Source organism: Alexandromys fortis, unplaced genomic scaffold, assembly GCF_014885135.2.
Source record: "Alexandromys fortis isolate MF-2015 unplaced genomic scaffold, M_Fortis_MF-2015_v1.1 scaffold_128, whole genome shotgun sequence".
NCBI classification, from domain to species: domain Eukaryota; kingdom Metazoa; phylum Chordata; class Mammalia; order Rodentia; family Cricetidae; genus Alexandromys; species Alexandromys fortis.
This window is the reverse complement of record NW_026068012.1, coordinates 4,394,364-4,413,922: the sequence shown is the minus strand read 5'-3', so window position 1 is coordinate 4,413,922 and position 19,559 is coordinate 4,394,364. Positions and strand designations below refer to the sequence as shown.

Sequence of the window (19,559 nt, the reverse complement as noted above, 5' to 3'; positions counted from 1 at the left end):
GGACCTTGTCATTCCCCAGAGGCGCTCCTTCCTCACGCTGTCGTCTTAGGTGAAGTTCTAACACATGGGCACTGGTATTCAGATTGCTGTCAGCATGGTCACTGGCCAGCTTTTCATGCAGACTCCCACTGACACGCCTGCTGCAGGGCCCAAACAGAGAATCTCCCTGTGTGGGGTTGAGGGTGGCATTCTGCTGTCTCCCTGCCTTTAGGGAAAGAAGAGAAAACTGGGTATGAGGGCAGGTAGGAGAAGCGCCTGTCTGAGTCAGAGGCCCAGAACAGTGCTGCAGCAGCGGCATGTCCTCCAGGACTCTGCCTGAGCATCGGTGGGATTGCTTATACCACAGAATAGCCAAACCCAGTGCCATCCAAAGGGACATAGGTATAGCTCGCTAGGCAGACAAATGATTCCCCAATATACTGCAGTAAAGGTGGGGTTTGTGACCGTCCTGCAGGACATCGCACTGATGGACGACCACCAACGGGAGGAGTTCATTGGCAAGATTGGGATCTCCTCAGAGGAGAACGATGACAACTCTGATGAGAGTGCAGACTCCGAGCCGCACAAGTACAGCTGCAAGAGGTGCCAGGTACTCAGCACTGCCCGTAAGCATGGCCGAGGGCGGAATTAGTGACCATGGGGCTGAGGGGAGCCCACAGCGCTGTGTTGTCAATCTCCTTCACTAAGGAAGCTTGTCCTGTATCACTTGGGCTTAGGGATGGTAACCGTGGGACTCACCCATCAGAACCCACTCATGACTTGGTGTGCACATAAGCAGGACAGCTGATGGTGGTGGGGCCTATGTCCTGGAAACTGGCCTAAGACTGGGATGCTTGGCCCCAGCCAGCCTGAAGCTGGCCCATACTACACAAGGCAGGGTGCATGCTTTCCATGCAGCTTATGGCCTGCGTTTCCAGCAGCCTCTCCTATAAGTCACCACTCCCCCATGAGTAACTGGTCCTCCCGTGGTGTCTGGTGATAGAAGTGTAACAGAGATGCCCAGAGATGCAGTGAGTCATCAGCTTCCACCCTGTGTGTCTATAGCTCACCTTCGGCCGTGGGAAGGAATACCTGAAGCACATCATGGAGGTCCACAAGGAGAAAGGCCATGGCTGCAGCATCTGCCACCGACGCTTTGCGCTCAAGGCCACCTACCATGCCCACATGGTCATCCACCGAGAGAATCTGCCTGACCCCAATGTGCAGAAGTAAGAATCCGGGGTTGTGAGGAAGAGGAGGACTCTGCAAAGCCACAGTGCTTTTTTTTAGCAAGTCAATATTTGAGGCACCTAGCCTCTAGGCATTTCTCACTGTTAATTTTTTTCTCTACAGGATTCTAAAGTATGTTGGCCTACTTGACAAGCCAACACAACCTTTCTGCTATAGCTAGGTTTTTGTTAATGCTGCCCATGTCAAAGGTCAGCCCATAACCAGAGCTATGTTGTGAGCAACTAGATGACTGAATTCATCTTCCAGAGCTGTTGTGACCAAATACCTCATACCTCATAGTCCTAGAGCCTGGGATCCCATATCATATCGATCAGGGTTGGCTCCTTCTAAATCCTCCTTGACTAGCCATGGCATCTTCAGTGCCCTCAAAGGCTCAGTCTTCTCTACATGTTTAACTCTTCTTTCATCTTCTTAAGGATTGGGGTCACCACAATGACCTCATTTTACCTTGATCTGCTCTGTAAATGCCTGTCTTCATAGACAGCTGCATTCTGGGCTAAGACTCCAATAACAGTTTGAGAGACACAGTCAACCTATTACAGAAGCTGAGATACGTAACATCTTCTTGCCTCACCTCCGTTGATAAAGGAGCTCTCACACATGCCCTTCACAGCTGAACAGACCCTCACAGCAGATGAAGCCTTCTCCGTGGATGAGCCCCTCAGATGGTAAAACCCCTAGAGTGGGCTCCTGAAGAGTTGTCTCTACTTTCAGGTATATTCATCCCTGTGAGATCTGTGGGAGGATCTTCAACAGCATTGGGAACTTGGAGCGCCACAAACTTATCCACACAGGTAGCATGCTCCTGCTTGCATCTCCCCACCCACCCAGCAGCAGGAATCCCTCTCCCTGGCTCCGTGTACAGACAGCCATGCCTTGACTCCTCACACTGCATCCCTGCTTCTCCACCTTCCCTCCAGGCCTCCCCTGCCACCGCACATCCCTTCCCATACCTATGTCCAGCTCAGGTTCTCAGGGCCTTCTCATGCCAAAGACTCCCATGGAACATACTGGAAAAGCAGCCCACGGTATCACTGTGCTTCTAGCTGAGACCCTTGCTGGCTGGGGCTTTCAAGCACTGCTGTGTTTGTTTGCAGGTGTGAAAAGCCATGCTTGTGAGCAGTGTGGAAAGTCCTTTGCCAGGAAAGATATGCTGAAGGAGCACATGCGTGTGCATGACAACATCCGAGAATACCTGTGTGCCGAGTGTGGGAAAGGTGAGTGTGTGTCTGGAGCCCCAGGGGGTCTCTCGTAGCCACAGGGTATTCTGGAGCCATGGGACATCCTGGGCCATCCGAGCATGTTAAGCCAGGCATCCAGCTTGCCTATGATCACAAAAATGTAGACCTGAACCTAGACATAGTCTGTGCCCGTGACAGTGGGTGGCTGCTAGGAATCATGAGTCTTGGCAAATGGGGGCCAAAATCACATCATGTACACAAAATTATCCTTTAAGACTTCTCTATAGCCTACAAAAAAAAGCTGGACGTTTCAAGTTCTGTTATTTGAGACAGGGTCCATGTAGCCTAGGCTGGCCTCCTGCTCAGTGTGTAACCAAGGGTGACCTTACATACAACCTCTCTCCCCAAGCCCCTTCCTGCCAGGTTCTGCCTAACTATGTTCTCTTTCCACACACTATGTAGGTTCTCTTACTCCCCCAGTCTCACTTAGAACAGAAGTCCTATGAAGCCAAGGGCTCTGTCTAGCATACCACCTCGTCTCTAATGCCTGGCACTTAAATAGTCAAAGCATAGCAGTTATGAGAGTGAACGAAAGAGACGATGAATAGGTGTTGGAACTGCAAGGGTGAGGTTTGTACAACCTTTGCAAGAAAGACAAGCAGGAGCAGACAGCAGTACTGGGTAACACTGTTTTGAGTAGAGCCTAGATGTGATAAGCCAGAAGAGGGATCAAGAACAGGCCAATTACCTAAAGAATACTCTGCTGGGTGGCCAAGCTTTGACTGGATCTCTTATTGCCTGTGGCTTTTGTCCCTGGATGGTGGGGGGTATACAACATTTTTATTGGAGGGTTGGGAAGAGAGGGAAATTAAGGTAAAATTGTTCTTCCATAATCAGAAAGGCCTGGCACTTTGCTCAGCCAGTCACTGACAGCCGAGAGACTCGAGGTGGAACTTGTGTGCCCTCTGCTGTCTGACTTGATGGGCCCTATGGCCCAGCTGGGTTGTCACTGAGATGGTGAAGATGGGTAGTGACAAGGTGGGACCAGGGGAGCTGTTGTCCAGCTGAGGTTAGAGCTCTGAGCCCACTGAACTCGCTCAACATGGCACCACTGCTGGTTTGTCCACTGGGGGCTGCGGGAGGGTGGGAGGGTGGCCCAAGGACTGCAGTCTGCCTGCACTGGTGTGTGAGCACTCTGGGTATATGCTGCTGCCGCTGCCACCCACCCAGCTGGGCCTTGGCTGGTGGGGATGCTTCACCACTTCCCTCATCTTGAGTCCTAAGTCAGTACCTAAGATTGGCAGCAGTAAGTTAAAACTTGTGGTCTGACAAGGTGGCGTGGCAAGTAGAGGTGTTTGCACATGGTTGTAATGACCTGAGTATGATCCCTGCATCCTGCAGTGTGGCAGGAACTGACTCTGGGGAGTTGTCCTCTGATTGTACATGCTCCTGCACTCACTTTCCCTGTCTCTCTCTGTCTCTGTCTCTGTCTCTGTCTCTCTCTCTTTCACACACACACAATATTTTTTAAAGAATGGCTTTTTTTGTTTGTTTTTTTTTTTGTTTTCATTTTTGTTTTTCGAGACAGGGTTTCTTCATGCAACTCTAGCTGTCCTGGAACTAGCTCTTTAGACCAGGATAGCCTCAGACTCACAGAAATCCACCTGCCTCTGCCTCCGTAGTGCTAGGAGGTGTGTGCCATCCCCACCCGGCAAGAGTGGCTTTTTTTAAAAAAAAATAAGCATAGATCTGGTGTCCTCATCTTAGTTACCGTCATCAAGACAGACAAGAAGCCCTAGTCATCCTGTCCATCTCACTGCATCATCTCAGATGCTGTTGTTGACACACCGTCATCTGAACGTCACAGTAAATTTCTAGTGGCCTCCTGAGGTGTTAATTTTGTGGGCCCTTCACCCTCTGAGGTGAGGCCCTAGCCTCTCTCTCCCAAAGACATTCTGTGTCTGTACCCACTGGGTTCAGAAGGGCGCTTCAGGGGAGTGGATGGGACACAAATGCCTGGGCAAGTTCTGGTGAGTCTGGCACTCATGTGGATCTGCCTCCTCTAGGCATGAAGACGAAGCATGCTCTGCGCCACCACATGAAGCTGCACAAGGGTATCAAGGAGTACGAGTGCAAAGAGTGCCACCGCAAGTTCGCCCAGAAGGTCAACATGCTGAAGCACTACAAGCGGCACACAGGTGTGTCAAGTCCCCGTTCTGCCAGGTCTGCGAAACCAAATGGTCCTAGAGTGGGTGGTGAAGATGGGTGCCGGGCACCTTCTTATGAGTTTGTCTTTGACTGAGTACCCTGTGTCTGCCAAGGATCACAAGTCCATCCCACCACCAGTGTGAGATCTTTGTTTTCCATATCTCTCTAGTGTTTTGTTTTTGTTGTTTTGGTTTGGTTTTAGTTTTTGAGACATGATTGCACTGTGTAGCCCTTGCTGTCCTAGAAGTCACTCTATCCAGGTTGGCCTCAAACTCACAGAGATCCACCTGCGTCTCCAGTGCTGGGATTAAAGGCAGGAGCGACCACTGCCCAGTATGTTTTTTGTTTTTAATAATAGTCATGGGCTGGAGAGATGGCTCAGCGGTTAAGAGCATTGCCTGCTCTTCCAAAGGTCTTGAGTTCAATTCCCAGCAACCACATGGTGGCTCACAACCACCTGTAATGAGGTCTGGTGCTCTCTTCTGGCCTGCAGACATACACAGACAAAATATTGTGTACATAATAAATAAATAAATATTTGGCCGGGAGGTGGTGGCTCACGCCTTTAATCCCAGCACTTGGGAGGCAGAGGCAGGCGGATATCTGTGAGTTCGAGACCAGCCTGGTCTACAAGAGCTAGTTCCAGGACAGGCTCCAAAACCACAGAGAAACCCTGTCTTAAAAAACTAAAAAAAAAAAAAAAAAAAAAAAAAAATAATAGTCATAACTAGGGTGAGATGGCTCCTTATTACTGTTGGGTTTTCAGGTCCATGGTGGCTGATGATAGTGATCATTTTTTCATTTATTTGTGTCTATTCTGATCATTTCTGGTTTTAGCTGTGTTGTTTATTTCTAAATAAAGTTTTGGTTCATTATACATTGTATTAACCTTCCGTCTCATGATTGACTGACGGATGTCTCTGTCATTGTATCTCTTGTCTCTTTGCTCTGTGCACTGTTTCCTTTGTTCTGGAGAAGTCTCATCGTTTGATGTGTAGTTTTTTTGTTTTGTTTGTTTCCTGGACTTCAAGGATCATCTCAAAGCCATTGCTGTAGTGTGTCTCCTAAGTTTTCTTTTAGTACCAAGGTCTTATATTTAATCTTTGACCCGTTCTAAGTTGGTTTTTGTAGAGATAAAGGTCAAGTTTGAAACTTCTGGATGTAGATATGCATTTTTCCTGGCACTTTGTTGAGATTCAGTTGACTGTACATGCATGTTTTTATTTTAGGATCTGTTCTGTGGATGTGTGAGTTTGTTTCTCATGCCAGTACCGTTGTGGTTTTGTGCCTGTGACTCTGGTACCTGCAGCTCTGTGTTCTGTTCTGGGTCACTTCTGCTGCCCTTCAGGATTGTTTTCCTGGCTCTGTGATGAAGTCATTGGTGTGCTGTACTGAATCTGTAACTCACTTTGTGTCGACATTTTAACATTCTTAGAGTCCATGAATATGGAACATCTCTCCTCTATTTGGTGTCTTCAGTGGCTTTATGATTTTCATTGTAGGAACATTTCCCAGCTTTTATTATATCTATTCGAGGTTTGGTTTTTTTTTTTTTTTTTTTTTTTTTTTTTTTTTTTTTTTTTTTTTTTTTTGTAGTTATTGTGACTGGAATAGCTTTCGTGATTCTTAAAATATACTTTAAGCCAGTCAGCAGTGGCGCTCACCTTTAATCCCAGCACTTGGGAGGCTGAGCAGTTGGATCTCTGTGAGTTTGAGGCCAGCCTGGTCTACAGAGTGAGTTCTAGGATATTCAGGGCTACACAGAGAAACCCTGTCTCAAAAACCAAAAAATAAAATAGACTTTAAAGACTTCCTTTTAAATAAAAATGACTTGTATTTTGTAATCTGAGGCTGTGGTGTCTTCAATCTTCCCAGCGTGTTTCACAGGCCTCAGCAGCCAATGCTTTAACACTCCAGGGCCCCTGGGGCACGTGATGGATGACTGACTCTCTGTTTGAAGTCCCTGCAGCAGCTCCAGGGCCTGGGCTCTATCAGGTGTTTGACTACTTTCAATTTAGTATTACCTGAAGGGATGTTCTTGTGAATTTGAGGGCTATGTCCTTCCAGTAGTCCCAGCATCTTGACTGTATATTTTCCCCAGTGTTGATACATTTTTTGTACTAATTATCCTGGTAACAGTGTGTAGCTTATGTGGGCACCAGGGATCCCCACCATATTTTTCATATCTTCAGGTGATTTAGAAGTCTTAATTTGGTAAATTTATGGTGAATGCAGTGTGTGCCAATGAGAGATTGCACGCCATTCATCTTGATCTGTTGTATATCTGAAGACTGAACTACTGAGCACAGAATCCCTGTCCTGAACATGGAAATTCTTAGTTTTAGAAGCGCCAGCTAAAAGTCTGACCTGAACTTCCGACTCACTCTCGGGATTTGTTTTTTAACTTTACAAAATGACAGGCTTCATAACGTTTTCCTACATGTAGGCGATGTATATTTTCACGATTTTCTCCCCAACAGATAAATATTATTGGTGTGTGTGTGTTTCTCCCCTCCTCCTCCAGAGGCTGGTCTTGAACTTGTTATGTAGCTAAAGGTGACCTGGAACTCTTGGATCCTCCTGTCTCTGCTGAGTGCTAGATTACAGGTGTACACTGCCACACCTGGTTCATGCAGTACACAGGTCATACCTGGGTCTTTGTGCATGCCAGGTGAGCACTCTGCTCACTGAAACATCCTTACCTTCAGTTCTTTGTGCATTTTTGTGTGTTGGGTGTCTGTGTGTTATGTAATTCTAATTCTTACCAGTTCAGATTTTGGTGGCGTCTTCTTGCTTCCCCACATGAAGTTATGCTTTGTACGAATAGGGATGATTTGACTTCCACTCTTCCTGCATGCTTGTGTTTTGTTTCTCTCTTGCCTGATGGCCATGCTAAAACTTGAGGTGCTATCTTGACTACCAGCATGGGAACTGACACCTTGTCTCCTTTCAGACTGTAGTAGAGACTGCTTTAGTGTCTCCCTTTTGGTACAGTTGCTGGCTCTGGGTTTGCCATGCACAGCCTCGTGCTGAGGTATGATTCTTCTGCACCTGGTTTGTTAACATTTTATTTTGAAGGAACATTTGTTTATCAAATGCTTTCTCTGCGTCTATTTGAAATGATTGTGAGATTCTATATCTGCTGATACTTTGCCCCTTTTTTTCTATTGATGTGCCATATCACATGTGCCAATGTATACAGAATGAACCATCCTTGCTTCCTAGGATGGATTCTGATTTATCTTGTTCATCCTGTGGATAGAGAAAAAAAAAAATCCCTGGTGTTTGTGTGACCACAGCTGCTCTACTGTCTCTCCTTGTCCTGACTTTCTCTTGCTGTTTAATCTCTTACTCCATGTCTCAGGAGCTAGCCTTTTGAGGCTAAGAAGGGATTTAGGTGAATAACCCTGCTTTGAGAAACTGTTGCTTTCTCGACCCGTGGGTCTCTTTTCTACATCTGTGTTTTCAGGCCTTCCCAATCTCTTCATTTTTTAAAAATATGAAATGTCATATAATGGACTAAATTTTTGAGGCCATAGTTTTCTAGGTAAATCTGAGAATAAATACAAATTTTCTTCTATTTACCATTCCCCTTAGGTGCTACAAATCCTGAAGCATGAGACATCCTCTGTATATACTTAAACTGAAAACCCACTAAGTATGTGACACTGAACTTGACTTTTCCTGCAGGAATTAAAGACTTCATGTGCGAGTTGTGTGGGAAGACATTCAGCGAGAGGAACACCATGGAGACCCACAAGCTCATCCACACAGGTAACTGCGGCCCAAGGATGGTTCAGGCTGTCCGAGTGTGTAGGGATGAGAGCACCAGCCCAGTCATAAACACTTGCAGAATAAAACTCCCTGGTTTAATGCAGCCCGTTGGCCTCTAAACCCCACTGTACCTTTCCAGTGTGTATTCTTCAAGGACGAAGGCCAGTTGTTCCTGCTAGTCTTAGGCGTTGGTGACCGACTGGTCTGCCCAGGTGATGGCTCTCTAGAGGAGCAGAGGGAATGGCAGGTGCTTGGCTTGGGAGATGACTTAAGTATTAATGGCTGTCTGCTGACTTGCATTTCTCTTTTCTACCCCACTTATGTGTGTGCGAAGTGGGCAAGCAGTGGACTTGTTCCGTGTGTGACAAGAAGTACGTCACAGAGTACATGCTGCAGAAACATGTCCAGCTCACCCACGACAAGGTGGAAGCACAGAGCTGCCAGCTGTGTGGCACCAAGGTGTCCACCCGGGCCTCCATGAGCAGACATATGCGGCGCAAGCACCCTGAGGTCAGCCTGGGACTCATTCCCCTCTCTCCATAGCATAGCCTGGCCCCACCGTGGGATGGGAGTACCTGTTCTGCTCTGAGACCCTTTGTCCTGGTGCAGTGTGAGTTGAAGGTCGAGCCCTGGTCTTATGTCGAAACTGTATCATCTTTTTTTTTTTTTTTTTTGTCCTTCCTAAGGCAGGATCATGTGTAGCCCAGTCTGGCCTAGAACTCACTATGTATCCGAGTAACGTTTTGAACTTGGGGTCCTTCTACCACTTCTCTGAGTGCTGGGATTGCAGACATGCTTCACCACATGCAGGTTTATGTGGTTCTGAACCTTGAACCCAGGGCTTCAGAATGCTAGGCAGGTACTCAGTCAACTGAGCCCCAGCCCAACCATCTTCTTCTCACGACAACAAAACTAGACAAAGTTAAAGTTACTAGACCCCTAAGAAGAGAGACTTTCTGAGCACAAGGGTCACAAAATATTACTAGGTCTGAGCAGGGAAGCTCTTGGGATTTCTGTAGGTTTATAAAGTGTGGGGGGGGTGTAAACTGAACACCTTTGTGAGCAGTATTTTCTTTAATCGATACAGACTTAGTGTCAGCTGTAACGACCATTCAGTGGGAAAACCCAGTGTGTAGGGAAAGAGAGTTCATGGGAGAAGAAATGTATACAAGTATAAGAAACACCAGGAAGACTTCTACTTTCCTCTGGGTCCCTGAAGTGCTGATGTGAGCAGGAGACACAGTCCTCAGAGCCCATTTGTGTTCTGCTGGCTCAAGCATGGTTCAGAAAAGGGCACAGAATGGGCTTTTGTCTAGAGGTCCAAAGATGGAGCTCCCTGACACCCCCACGAACCCCTACAACGAATAGTGTACATTTTTCCACTCAGATTTAAGGGCCATTGGGGTGAGGTTAGATGTGAGCCTTCCCCAGGCCTACAGTTTCTCTACACCTTGTTTCTTTGGCAGCTCACCTTTCTCACACCTTCCCAGTGCATTCATTTCTTCCCTGTGTTTATGTCTATTGCCTTACGTAGGACTTAGTCACCAGTTACGTGAGTGTAAGCGGCTGACTAGTGTTGCTCGCCATGGTGGGGAGGCTGTTTGGGCTCATAGGACAGGTCATGGAGTGAGTGTTGCGTGCTAAGGACCCTTGTGAGTGGGGCTGAGAAAAGGCAGGACTAGGCAGACATGCACATAGCTGCATGCCTTAGGCTAAAGGGTACAATGTTAGACCCACAAAACCCTCCATTGGTGGTTCCTGTAGGACAGGCTTATTGCTCTGTCTTAGCTCCCTGAGCTCCCTGTGATGACAGAGGGCGCACTGATAGCTCACTGAGAGCACATGTCATGTAGGCTACAGAAGGAGGATGTAGCCGCCTCCATCTAAGGACAGGAGCCAGAAGATAACAGACAGGTACCAGGTGTTCCCACCAGGCCAGACAGCAGTGTAGAGACTTGAGATGGGGGTCAGAACACAGGGTTCAGGCATATTCTGGAGAGCATTTTAGAAATAGTTTCAAAGTCAGACCTGACCCTAGGAGTCAGAAGCAGAGGTGAGTTTGTCAGTTAGCTGCAGTCTCTGACAGCAATGGCCCTTGCATAGTGAATTTGGGCAGCCATTGGGTGGCCACAGCAACCCTGTACACTGCCCTCTGCCCCTTTCAGGTCCTCGCTGTGCGGATTGACGATCTGGACCACCTCCCTGAGACCACCACCATTGATGCCACCTCCATTGGCATTGTCCAGGTGAGCAGCACAGAACGTACCCGCAGGGCTTGGGGTATGAGGGGCGCAGACCTCCACATGTAGGAACAGACTCCAGACACGCACCGTTGACCACACCTTACACATCAGCACAGTCTCACTGGGATTTGGTTGGCATTTATTATGATTAAATTATCTTAAGCAAAATTAACAATGTTAGGCAAACATAGAATTTTTTTTTTCCTTTTTAGACAGGACCTTGCTATGTGTACCTGGCTATCCTGGAGCTCTATGTAGACCACACTGGCCTTGAATTCACAGAGCTCCATCTGCCTCTGCTTCGCCGGTGCTGGGATTAAAATGTGTACCACCATACCAGGCCAAATCTAGATTTTAAAGGAACTTTTACTCAGTTCTTTTTTTTTTTTTTTTTTTTTTTGAGATAGGATCTCATACAGTCTAGGTTGATCTTGAGCCTGCTGTATAGCAAAGACTAGCCTTGAACTCCTGACCCTTCTGCCTCTGCCTCTCAAATGCTAAAATCCCAGGCATGCACCATCATGTCTGGATATACTGAATAATTTTATAGCACTTTTTTTATTTTTAGTCACAGAGTATGTTACGCTGTGTTTAGGACGTCTGTACCCAAGTGCTTTGACTTGAGTGTAAGTTCAGGTGGCCATGTCTTATGGAATGGATAGAATTCACATCTAGCCCCTCTATGAGCCGTTTATGTGCTTGGCAATTCACATGTGAGGGTGGGAAAAAGTCTCTCCATCACCATACTCTGACCAGTTCCTGGTCGGTCTGTCTGCCCCAGGACCACACAAGGGCACTGAGTACCAGTGACAGGACACAGGCCCTACAGCCACTGTGCCCCTGACCTTCAGCCATGCTGGCCACTCTCAGAGCTGCATAAGGGAAAGCATAAGCCTGAACAGAAAGGAGCAGAAAATGCCTGCATAGTTTTAATCAAGTGTTTACGTCCAGTGTTGTTCCTGCTGTGGATAGTGGCTCACAAGCCCTTTCTTTGAGCCTAAAACTCCCCTCAAGGGAAATACTTCTCCTCTAACGATGTTTCTATTCAAACACAAAATAGCCACTTCCTGTGACAGCTTGATGCCCGTGGGTTGTAAAGGAGTGAATGATCCATCCAGCTGTAGCCCACTGCCCTGGTGGTTACTAACGCCAATCTCCTTACAGCCTGCACTGGGCCTGGAGCAGGAGGATCTGGCAGAAGGGAAACATGGGAAGGCTGCCAAGCGCAGCCACAAGAGAAAGCAGAAACCAGATGAGGAGCCCGGGGCTCCAGTGCCCGAGGACACCACCTTCAGCGAATACCCCGAAAAGGAGCCAGAGTTCACAGGCAGTGTGGGTGATGAGACAAATTCTGCTGTGCAGAGTATCCAACAGGTTGGTTGGTGTCTTTGTGTATCAGGTGACAGCCACTTCTGCAGGGGCAGCTCCTCTGGGTATGTGGGTGTGCACCATGGTAGGCAATGTCTCGTGAAGCTGTGCCACCTGTGACCTCCAGACCACGCATGCCATGTCAATAACAGTGTGACATGTTAGCAGTGAGAGACTGAGACTTGGTTCCCAATTGGGTGCCCCAGGGGGCCTGTCTCGGAGCAGGAACTGGACAGCCATGAGCCACTGAGCTGGCCTCTCTGTGCAGTCTCTGCTTTGCTTATCTTCTGTCCCTTTGTCTGCTGAGACCCCACTTCTGCCTCGTATTTGTGGGTGGTGAGTCTGCAGTAAGCCGGCTTGCGTCCGTCTCGCTTTTCAGCACTAGGTATGAGGAAACCACAGCTGTGGCGCCTCCATAGCTACACAGGCTTTACTGGGCCACAAGACAGGCAGGTCAGAGGGTAGATGAAGGTAAAGTGTTGGCTTCCTGGATTTTCGGACTTGCTTTCCTCGCTGTATTGTGATCTGACTCTTGCCTCTGCTGCTGCACCTGGCTTTCATGTTGGTACTGGGTAGCATGCAGGTCCTCGTGAATCAGCAGCCAGCACTTTGTCAGCTGAACCGTCCTCCTCAACTCTGGGCACACTTCACTCTTTGTTCTGGCCAGTGACATTCATTTGATTTTCCCATCCCAGCGTTGCCTCTGAGAACTGTCCATATTTCCTTTCTCTTTTCCACTGGTATAATTCTCCTAGGATGCTGTGTTCTGCTTTTCCCAGTGGAGGCCTTGCTCTAGTTCTTTTGCCTGAGCATGCAATTCCATCACAGACCGTGGCCTCCAGCAGGAAGGTACTGTGGGGGTGTTCTGCCTTTCTCCTTTTTGCAGAAATAATTCATTGTCTCTTTTTCTATGTGATTCTTGCAGGTGGTGGTGACCCTAGGGGACCCCAATGTGACTACTCCATCAAGCTCTGTTGGCCTGACCAACATCACCGTGACCCCTATCACCACTACAGCTGGGACTCAGTTTACCAGTCTACAGCCAGTGGCTGTTGGACACCTTACCAACCCTGAACGCCAGCTACAGCTGGACAACTCCATCCTGACTGTGACCTTTGACACAGTCAGTGGCTCCGCCATGTTGCACAACCGCCAAAATGATGTCCAGATCCACCCACAGCCAGAAGCCTCAAACCCTCAGTCAGTGGCCCACTTCATCAACCTTACCACACTGGTGAACTCCATCACACCCCTGGGGAGCCAACTTAGTGAGCAGCATCCACTCACATGGCGGGCCGTGCCCCAGACGGACGTGTTGCAGCCACCACAGGCTCCTGCAGCCCCGCCACAGGCAGTGCAACCCCAGGTACAAAATGAACAGCAACAGATGTACAGCTACTGATCATGCAGCTGCAGAGCTGGCTGAGCTTCAGGGAGGGCTCTGCAGCCTAGAGGTTTATTTGCTGGGTACCAAACAGGAAGAGTATGCACATGACAGAATCACTGAGGTTGGGCTAGCATTGCAAAGTTACCACCTCAGCTGGTGCCATGGCCTTTGGCCAGCAGGAGCTTAAAGCACTCTGGAGTTACACCATGTGCTTCCCCTAGGTGGTGCTGTCTGGCCAGACCACAGTGTCACCCTCAGAGGTCTGCAGTTGTCATGGGGCTCAGGGACACAGATAGCAGGGTCCTAGAAGTAGGTGTGATATCCCGAGGACCAGGGAGATTCGATCTGTTTTCTTTAGCACTCCAGTGATTATACAGAAACATGGGTAGCCTTCTCAGGCAGCACACAGAAGTAAACCCAGGTTTCTCCTTGCTCCTGAATTCACAAGCAGGGACAAAGAAGTCAAGTAGTTCTTCCTCTGAAGTCTCAATTTGTTTGTCATAGGGCTGTGACCTGAGGCCTTGTATGAGAAGTTTCATGACCTTCATGGGAGGCCCCTAGGTCAGGCACAAAAAGCATCTTGGGAACAGTCTGTTCATTTTATTTCATAACCACTTTATGTATTATGGCCCTCTTGTGGCCAATATTGATTTATTTTAATATGATAAAGTCGTTTGCACTGTAGGGTGTTGGTCCCTGTCTTGTGCACAGGTGCCTTGTGTGAGGGCACACACAGTTGTGTGCAAAGTGAACCCTCATGCTCAAATCCTAATGCTCCTCAGAGCCATCTCAGGACTCTGCCATCCAAACATACGTATTACATTGCAGCTTAGCCACACCCCTGAATGGAGGATGGGGAGTGAACTCACATTTTCTTTCTGTGTAAGCCTTAATTCCAAAGGTGTTTGTGTCTGACAACCAATTTCCTATGAAATGGAGGAGTTCAGCTCTACAGGAGAGAAGTGTAGCTAGTGATTTAAGAAACCCAGTGAAGGTAAGCTGGCCACACCCAGCTCTGGGAGACATGGCAGCACCTGTACTATCCCGGGCAGTAGGACAGGCTGTCATCATGGTGGCCACAGTCCCAGCACAGGGACGCAAAGAGACAAGGTGAGAGGAGAGGAGTCTGGTCTTGCTCTTCTTACCAATTTTTAATATCACACAAAAGAAGAGGTTGAAGACAAACTTGCCTTACTTTGTCCTTGGTCCTGTGTTTCCTGGTTATAGCCGGATGTGGGCAGCTGCCCTGCTGAGACCCTGGCAGCTAACCAGCAGGGCAAAGGAAGCTGCAGTCAGCCTGGTGTCAGACGAGATGCTACTTTCTCAGCATCTCCTTCCAGAGAGCAAGCTTTGAGGATAGGGCTAGAGCTTGTGTTATACAGTTGGAGCCTAAGGAAGAGATGGCACTCAGACGGGTCCTGCTGGTCTGTGGATTACTTGGCCCACACCCTCTCCATCCACACAGGCCAGTCTCACCTCTCAGTTGTTGGTGTGGTGGGAGATTCTTGGACAGCTTAACTTATGACAGTTATTTTTATGTTATTTATGTGTGTAATTAACTGCTTTGTATACAGTACCCTTAGCAGATGAACTTGGGCGAGGGGTAAACTGTTTTCTAAAACATTGCCTTCATTTTCCAAATAAATATAACTAGTGTAGGAAGCTACGGAAGCAGTGGGCAGTCCACAGTTCCTCTTTGCCTTTACAGCCTCTCAAAGATGAACAAGCTGAGCCCAAACGACCATTGAGCTTAGTCAGACACTTACTAACATTTGGCTTTTATTCTCTTCCTATGAAATAAACACTTTTGAAATCACATTTTTATTTTATAAAGATGTGCTTTTGTGCCTCCAGTCAGGCTGTCAAATCTTGTTGAAAGCCAGAGCTTGGGTTGTGTAGTCTCCCCTGCTGCCACTGTTTAAACACACGGAGGCATCTGCTTCTGCTGTTGTAGCAGGAGCTCAGATAAAACCAGCCTTGTGACACATGGTCTTACCAGAGTCACTGAGTGGGGCAAGCAGGTTGTCTTAGCATAGTTACAGCTACTCTGCAGACTGAGCTGTAAAACAAAGGCGTCTCCACACTCCAGCTGCCCCACATACATCATAAACATTGTTGATTGGTGAGAAGTCTTTTTTTTTTTTTTAACTGGTCTAAGGTGGGCAGGCGCATAGTTATGTGTTCAACAAGCCCTGTGACTGTCTGGGTTCACATAAATAAATGTATAATGGGAATTTGCTTAAACCTTGTGAATGGTAATGTTGTAGGGTCACATGTCATGACAGGATAAAACTCACAGTTGGAGCACAGGGCTCCACCCTCTAGGATGGTGTTAGCAAGTGGATATGGTCTCAGGAAAAGGGTCTGTACCGTGAAAGCCCTCTGCAGAATGCCCCCTCGTGGAAGGCAGATCTTTTGTCCTTCACACCATTCTCATTCAGTATACAGAGTCAGAGGCAGCACCTGGGGCTCCCATAGGTTTTGAGGGCTGTGAAGACCATTCTGCAACTCGACGGGTGTTTCATGTCACATCTGTTTGTATGATGGTGAATAAAGGTGCTGTGACCTGTGTTTTTCAATTGCTGGCCCTCTGCTCTCCTGCCCGTGAAGAAGCTGTGCCTGGTAACCGTTGAGAATGGCTCTAATTCCTGTTGGAGGTGATGAGAATATGTTTGGACCATTTGAAATACTCTGAGATACTGAGTGTTGGAAACTTCCCCAAGAGTGACAGATGGCAACAGAGAAAGTACATATGAGCTTCTTTGTAAAGTTGAGATCAGAAGATGGGCACCAGGCAGTACTTGGCAAAGCTTTTCCATGGGCCTATGGTCTCAGATGCTCCCTTACTGATACTGATCAAATATTAGATGGTGTGTTCTAATTTGTCCCTGTGGGTTTTATCTTTGTTTTGAGGCAGAGTCTCATGTAGCCCAGGCTGGCTTTAAACTCTGAACCTTCAGTCCCCCTGTGTGTACCTCCATATACTATAATTTATAGGCATGCACCACCATATCGAGTTCTTTTAAAGCCGTGAAATGCCTTTATTTTCAGTCCTCTAAGGAGCTGAACCGTCAGGACTACATTTCACATATCTTAGCATCTGGTAGCAGCTAGCTCCCCTGCTGGTAAGACTTGTGGATCCGAGCAGACTTTGGATATACCAGTAGGAGAGATAAGGAAGCCTTTATTATTTCCACAGCTGACCCACTAGCACCATGAGGTACCACATGGTGCATCTGAAGACACCTGACAGAACTTAAAGGAGGGCTTACCTGAGCTCCCGGTTTCACATGACACAGCCCCTCTTGTCAGAGAAGGTTGGGTGGCCGGAGCAGCTCCATCTGTAGTGTTAGGAACTTACGATAGTAGTTTTTCCCATGAGTCTGTGGGAGACTGCAGATTTGAACCGTAGCATTTGTGTTCCTAGTCCCCTTCCACTCTTGACTACCTCATAAATGCAACTACATTCAACTATCAGAGTCCCAGATCTTCACAACTTCACTGTTGCAAAGTGTCTACTGAGATTCGAGGCAACCTCTTTGATATGAAAGAGTAACAGGTCTTTCTCTGTCCCCCAACCAGCTCCCAATAACAACACAGATCCGTCATTAATTATAAAAGCTTGGCCTTAGCTTGGACCGAATTACCTGGGAGATAGCAAGGACATACCAGACCAGAGGGTAAATGTTAACCCCTGTAGCCCCATATCTAGCATCTGGGGCTTACGAGGACATCACCTGTGTGCCAGTGGCTGGAACAGCTCCTGCTTTATTTGCAGCTTCACCCAGCCAGGACCTGTGGCTCTTCTGGGAGGATATCTTGTTTTCTTGGAATCTCCAACATCCAGGTCTCTCCATTGGAATTGAGATTTCATCTTCACAGATTTCTTGCTTGGGAACTCCCTGAAGGAAACACAGTCCTGCTATGCATTGCCTGACTCCCTTGCTTTCCTTTTTATTATTATTTTTTTTTTTTTACCAATTTAAAACCAGTAGCACGAGTTGTGTTCCCTTGAACTATGGCTACAGAAACCTCGAGTACTGTGTGGCCAGACCTTAGCTGTTGGGGGGCTGTGGATACTTAATACACAAATCTTTACATGCATATCTATTAATTCTCATTCCACATACAATAAAAACTAGACCCCAAAGAAAAAGAATGAACTGGGTCATTGGCTTCTCTCACCTGTTTCTGTATGAGTTGAGAACATCAGGCACCCCAGATCTGCAATGACAGGTTAAAATGAACATGCTGGTCTGGCTGAAACCAGCCTTCCACCTAAGCCTGCATCCCATTCCCATTTCAGGGACTGATTCTCCTGAGACTGAACCCTGGAAACATGGGAGTGCATAAGGTGCCTCAGACCCCAGCAACTTGCTCCTCCCTGCTGACATGCTCACTCTCTCACTTCCACAAACACATGGGTGAGAGTACCCTTTGCCGCAACACAGACCCCCCGTGTCTCCAGAGGCTCCTTGAAGAAAACAGGCTTTGAAACCCAAGAACTGCTTGTTTAGGCATAGCTTCTTTCACGCAGGTGGGATCTGAATCCATCTTAACACTGGTAGTTGTTCACTTGTATGAAGCCTGGAGTTTAGCTCGCAGATAAACCCTTCCTTTCAGAAGGAAATGGAGCTGCTGGCCAGGCTAGGAGCTACTTCTAATATACCATGGGTAGAATATTATGAAATAGATCCACCTTGGGTATTGCAGTCACAGGAAACTCGATACAGTGGCATTTCAAATGTATTTTAATAAATACTGCCTGAAGATCTGAGTAAAACAGTCCCACTGGTCAGCCTTACAGACCAGATTATGGTAACACACACTTTTAATCTCAGTAGCCACCCTAGTTGCCATAGAGATTGGGTGACACATGCCTTTAATTGATCCCAGCCCTAGAGAGGGATATAAGATGGGGTAACACAGCTCTCAGAGACAGTCTCGTTCTGAGATTCTGGAAGGCAGGATCACCATTTCAGACTGAGGTCAAGGTAAGAGCCAGTGGCTGTTTTGCTTTTCAGATCTTCATATCGAACCCCAGTTTCTGACCCTGAGTTTTTATTGTGTTTTGCTGTTCTTCATTGGATTAAAGACTGATCTATCCCCACACAGACCTTGCCCTCTAGCCATTGTCCTCACACTCAGACAGCAGTGGTGGCCCTTTATTCATTCAATGTACAGTTTAGCTCCTAGCATCATCTTAGACCAAGACCTTATTTCCTACATGACAACTTGAGTGGTGTACATGGAGACTGCTTGTTCATTACTAACCACCCAAGACGTAACTAATCATGCAGAAACTATATTAATTACAACACTGTTTGGCCAATGACTCTAGCTTATTCCTAGCTAGCTCTTATATCTTAAACTAACCCATTTCTATTCATCTGTGTATTGGCACAAGGCTGTGGCTTACTAGTAAGGGTCTGGCATCTTTCTCCTTGAGCAGCTACATGGCATCATCTTTGACTCTGCCTACTTTCTCTATTTCTGTTTGGATTTCCTGACTGGCTTTACTCTATTAAACCATTGGCCAAAACAATTTCTTTAATAACCAGTGGTAATAAAAAACATATTCATAGCATATAGAGGGGAATCCCAAATCATCTCCCCTTTTATGTCTATAGAAAAAAGAAAGTTTTAACTTTAACATAGTAAAATTATATAACAAAACAGAGCCAGTTACCTAGGCCAGAGCAGGGCTGAGGCAGTGAACTCCACAGGAGCAGGACTGAACCAATGAATCATAAACACTTTCAATAATGTAGCAGAATACAAGATTAACTCAAAAAAAGTCAGTAGCCCTCCTGTACACAGATGATAAATGGGTTGAGAAAGAAATCAAAGAAACATCACTCTTCACAATAGCCACAAATAGAATAAATTATCTCAACGTAACTCTAATCAAACAAGTGGCAGAACTGTATGACAAGAACTTTAAATCTTTGAAGAAAGAAATTGAAGAAGACACTAGAAAGTAGAAAGATCTCCCATGCTCTTGGGTAGGTAGAATTAACATAGTAAAAATGGCAATCTTAACAAAAGCCGTCTATAGATTCAATGCAGTGCCCATCGAAATCACAGCAAAATTCTTCACAGACCTCAAAAGAATGGTACTCAACTTCATATGGAAAAGCAAAAAAAAAAAAAAAAAAAAAAAAAAAA

The 19,559-nt window shown here is 46.9% G+C and overlaps 1 protein-coding gene across 6 annotated transcripts in view; it reads left to right on the top strand.

The window, feature by feature from the left end:
* Nucleotides 1-19,559, top strand: part of Prdm15 (PR/SET domain 15) — a 72,546-nt gene that overhangs the window by 47,620 nt on the left and 5,367 nt on the right. For 3 of the 6 annotated variants that reach the window (XM_050162075.1, XM_050162078.1, XM_050162081.1), the window contains exons 15-24: nt 455-589; nt 1,045-1,208; nt 1,945-2,024; nt 2,328-2,447; nt 4,478-4,609; nt 8,310-8,393; nt 8,728-8,903; nt 10,559-10,639; nt 11,801-12,010; nt 12,930-13,370. In XM_050162075.1, the coding sequence (XP_050018032.1) occupies nt 455-589; nt 1,045-1,208; nt 1,945-2,024; nt 2,328-2,447; nt 4,478-4,609; nt 8,310-8,393; nt 8,728-8,903; nt 10,559-10,639; nt 11,801-12,010; nt 12,930-13,370 (1,623 nt within the window). Of the gene's footprint in view, nt 1-454; nt 590-1,044; nt 1,209-1,944; nt 2,025-2,327; nt 2,448-4,477; nt 4,610-8,309; nt 8,394-8,727; nt 8,904-10,558; nt 10,640-11,800; nt 12,011-12,929; nt 15,636-19,559 lie in introns of those variants that run through there. The other 3 variants (XM_050162082.1, XM_050162079.1, XM_050162080.1) reach the window with 1 other exon arrangement.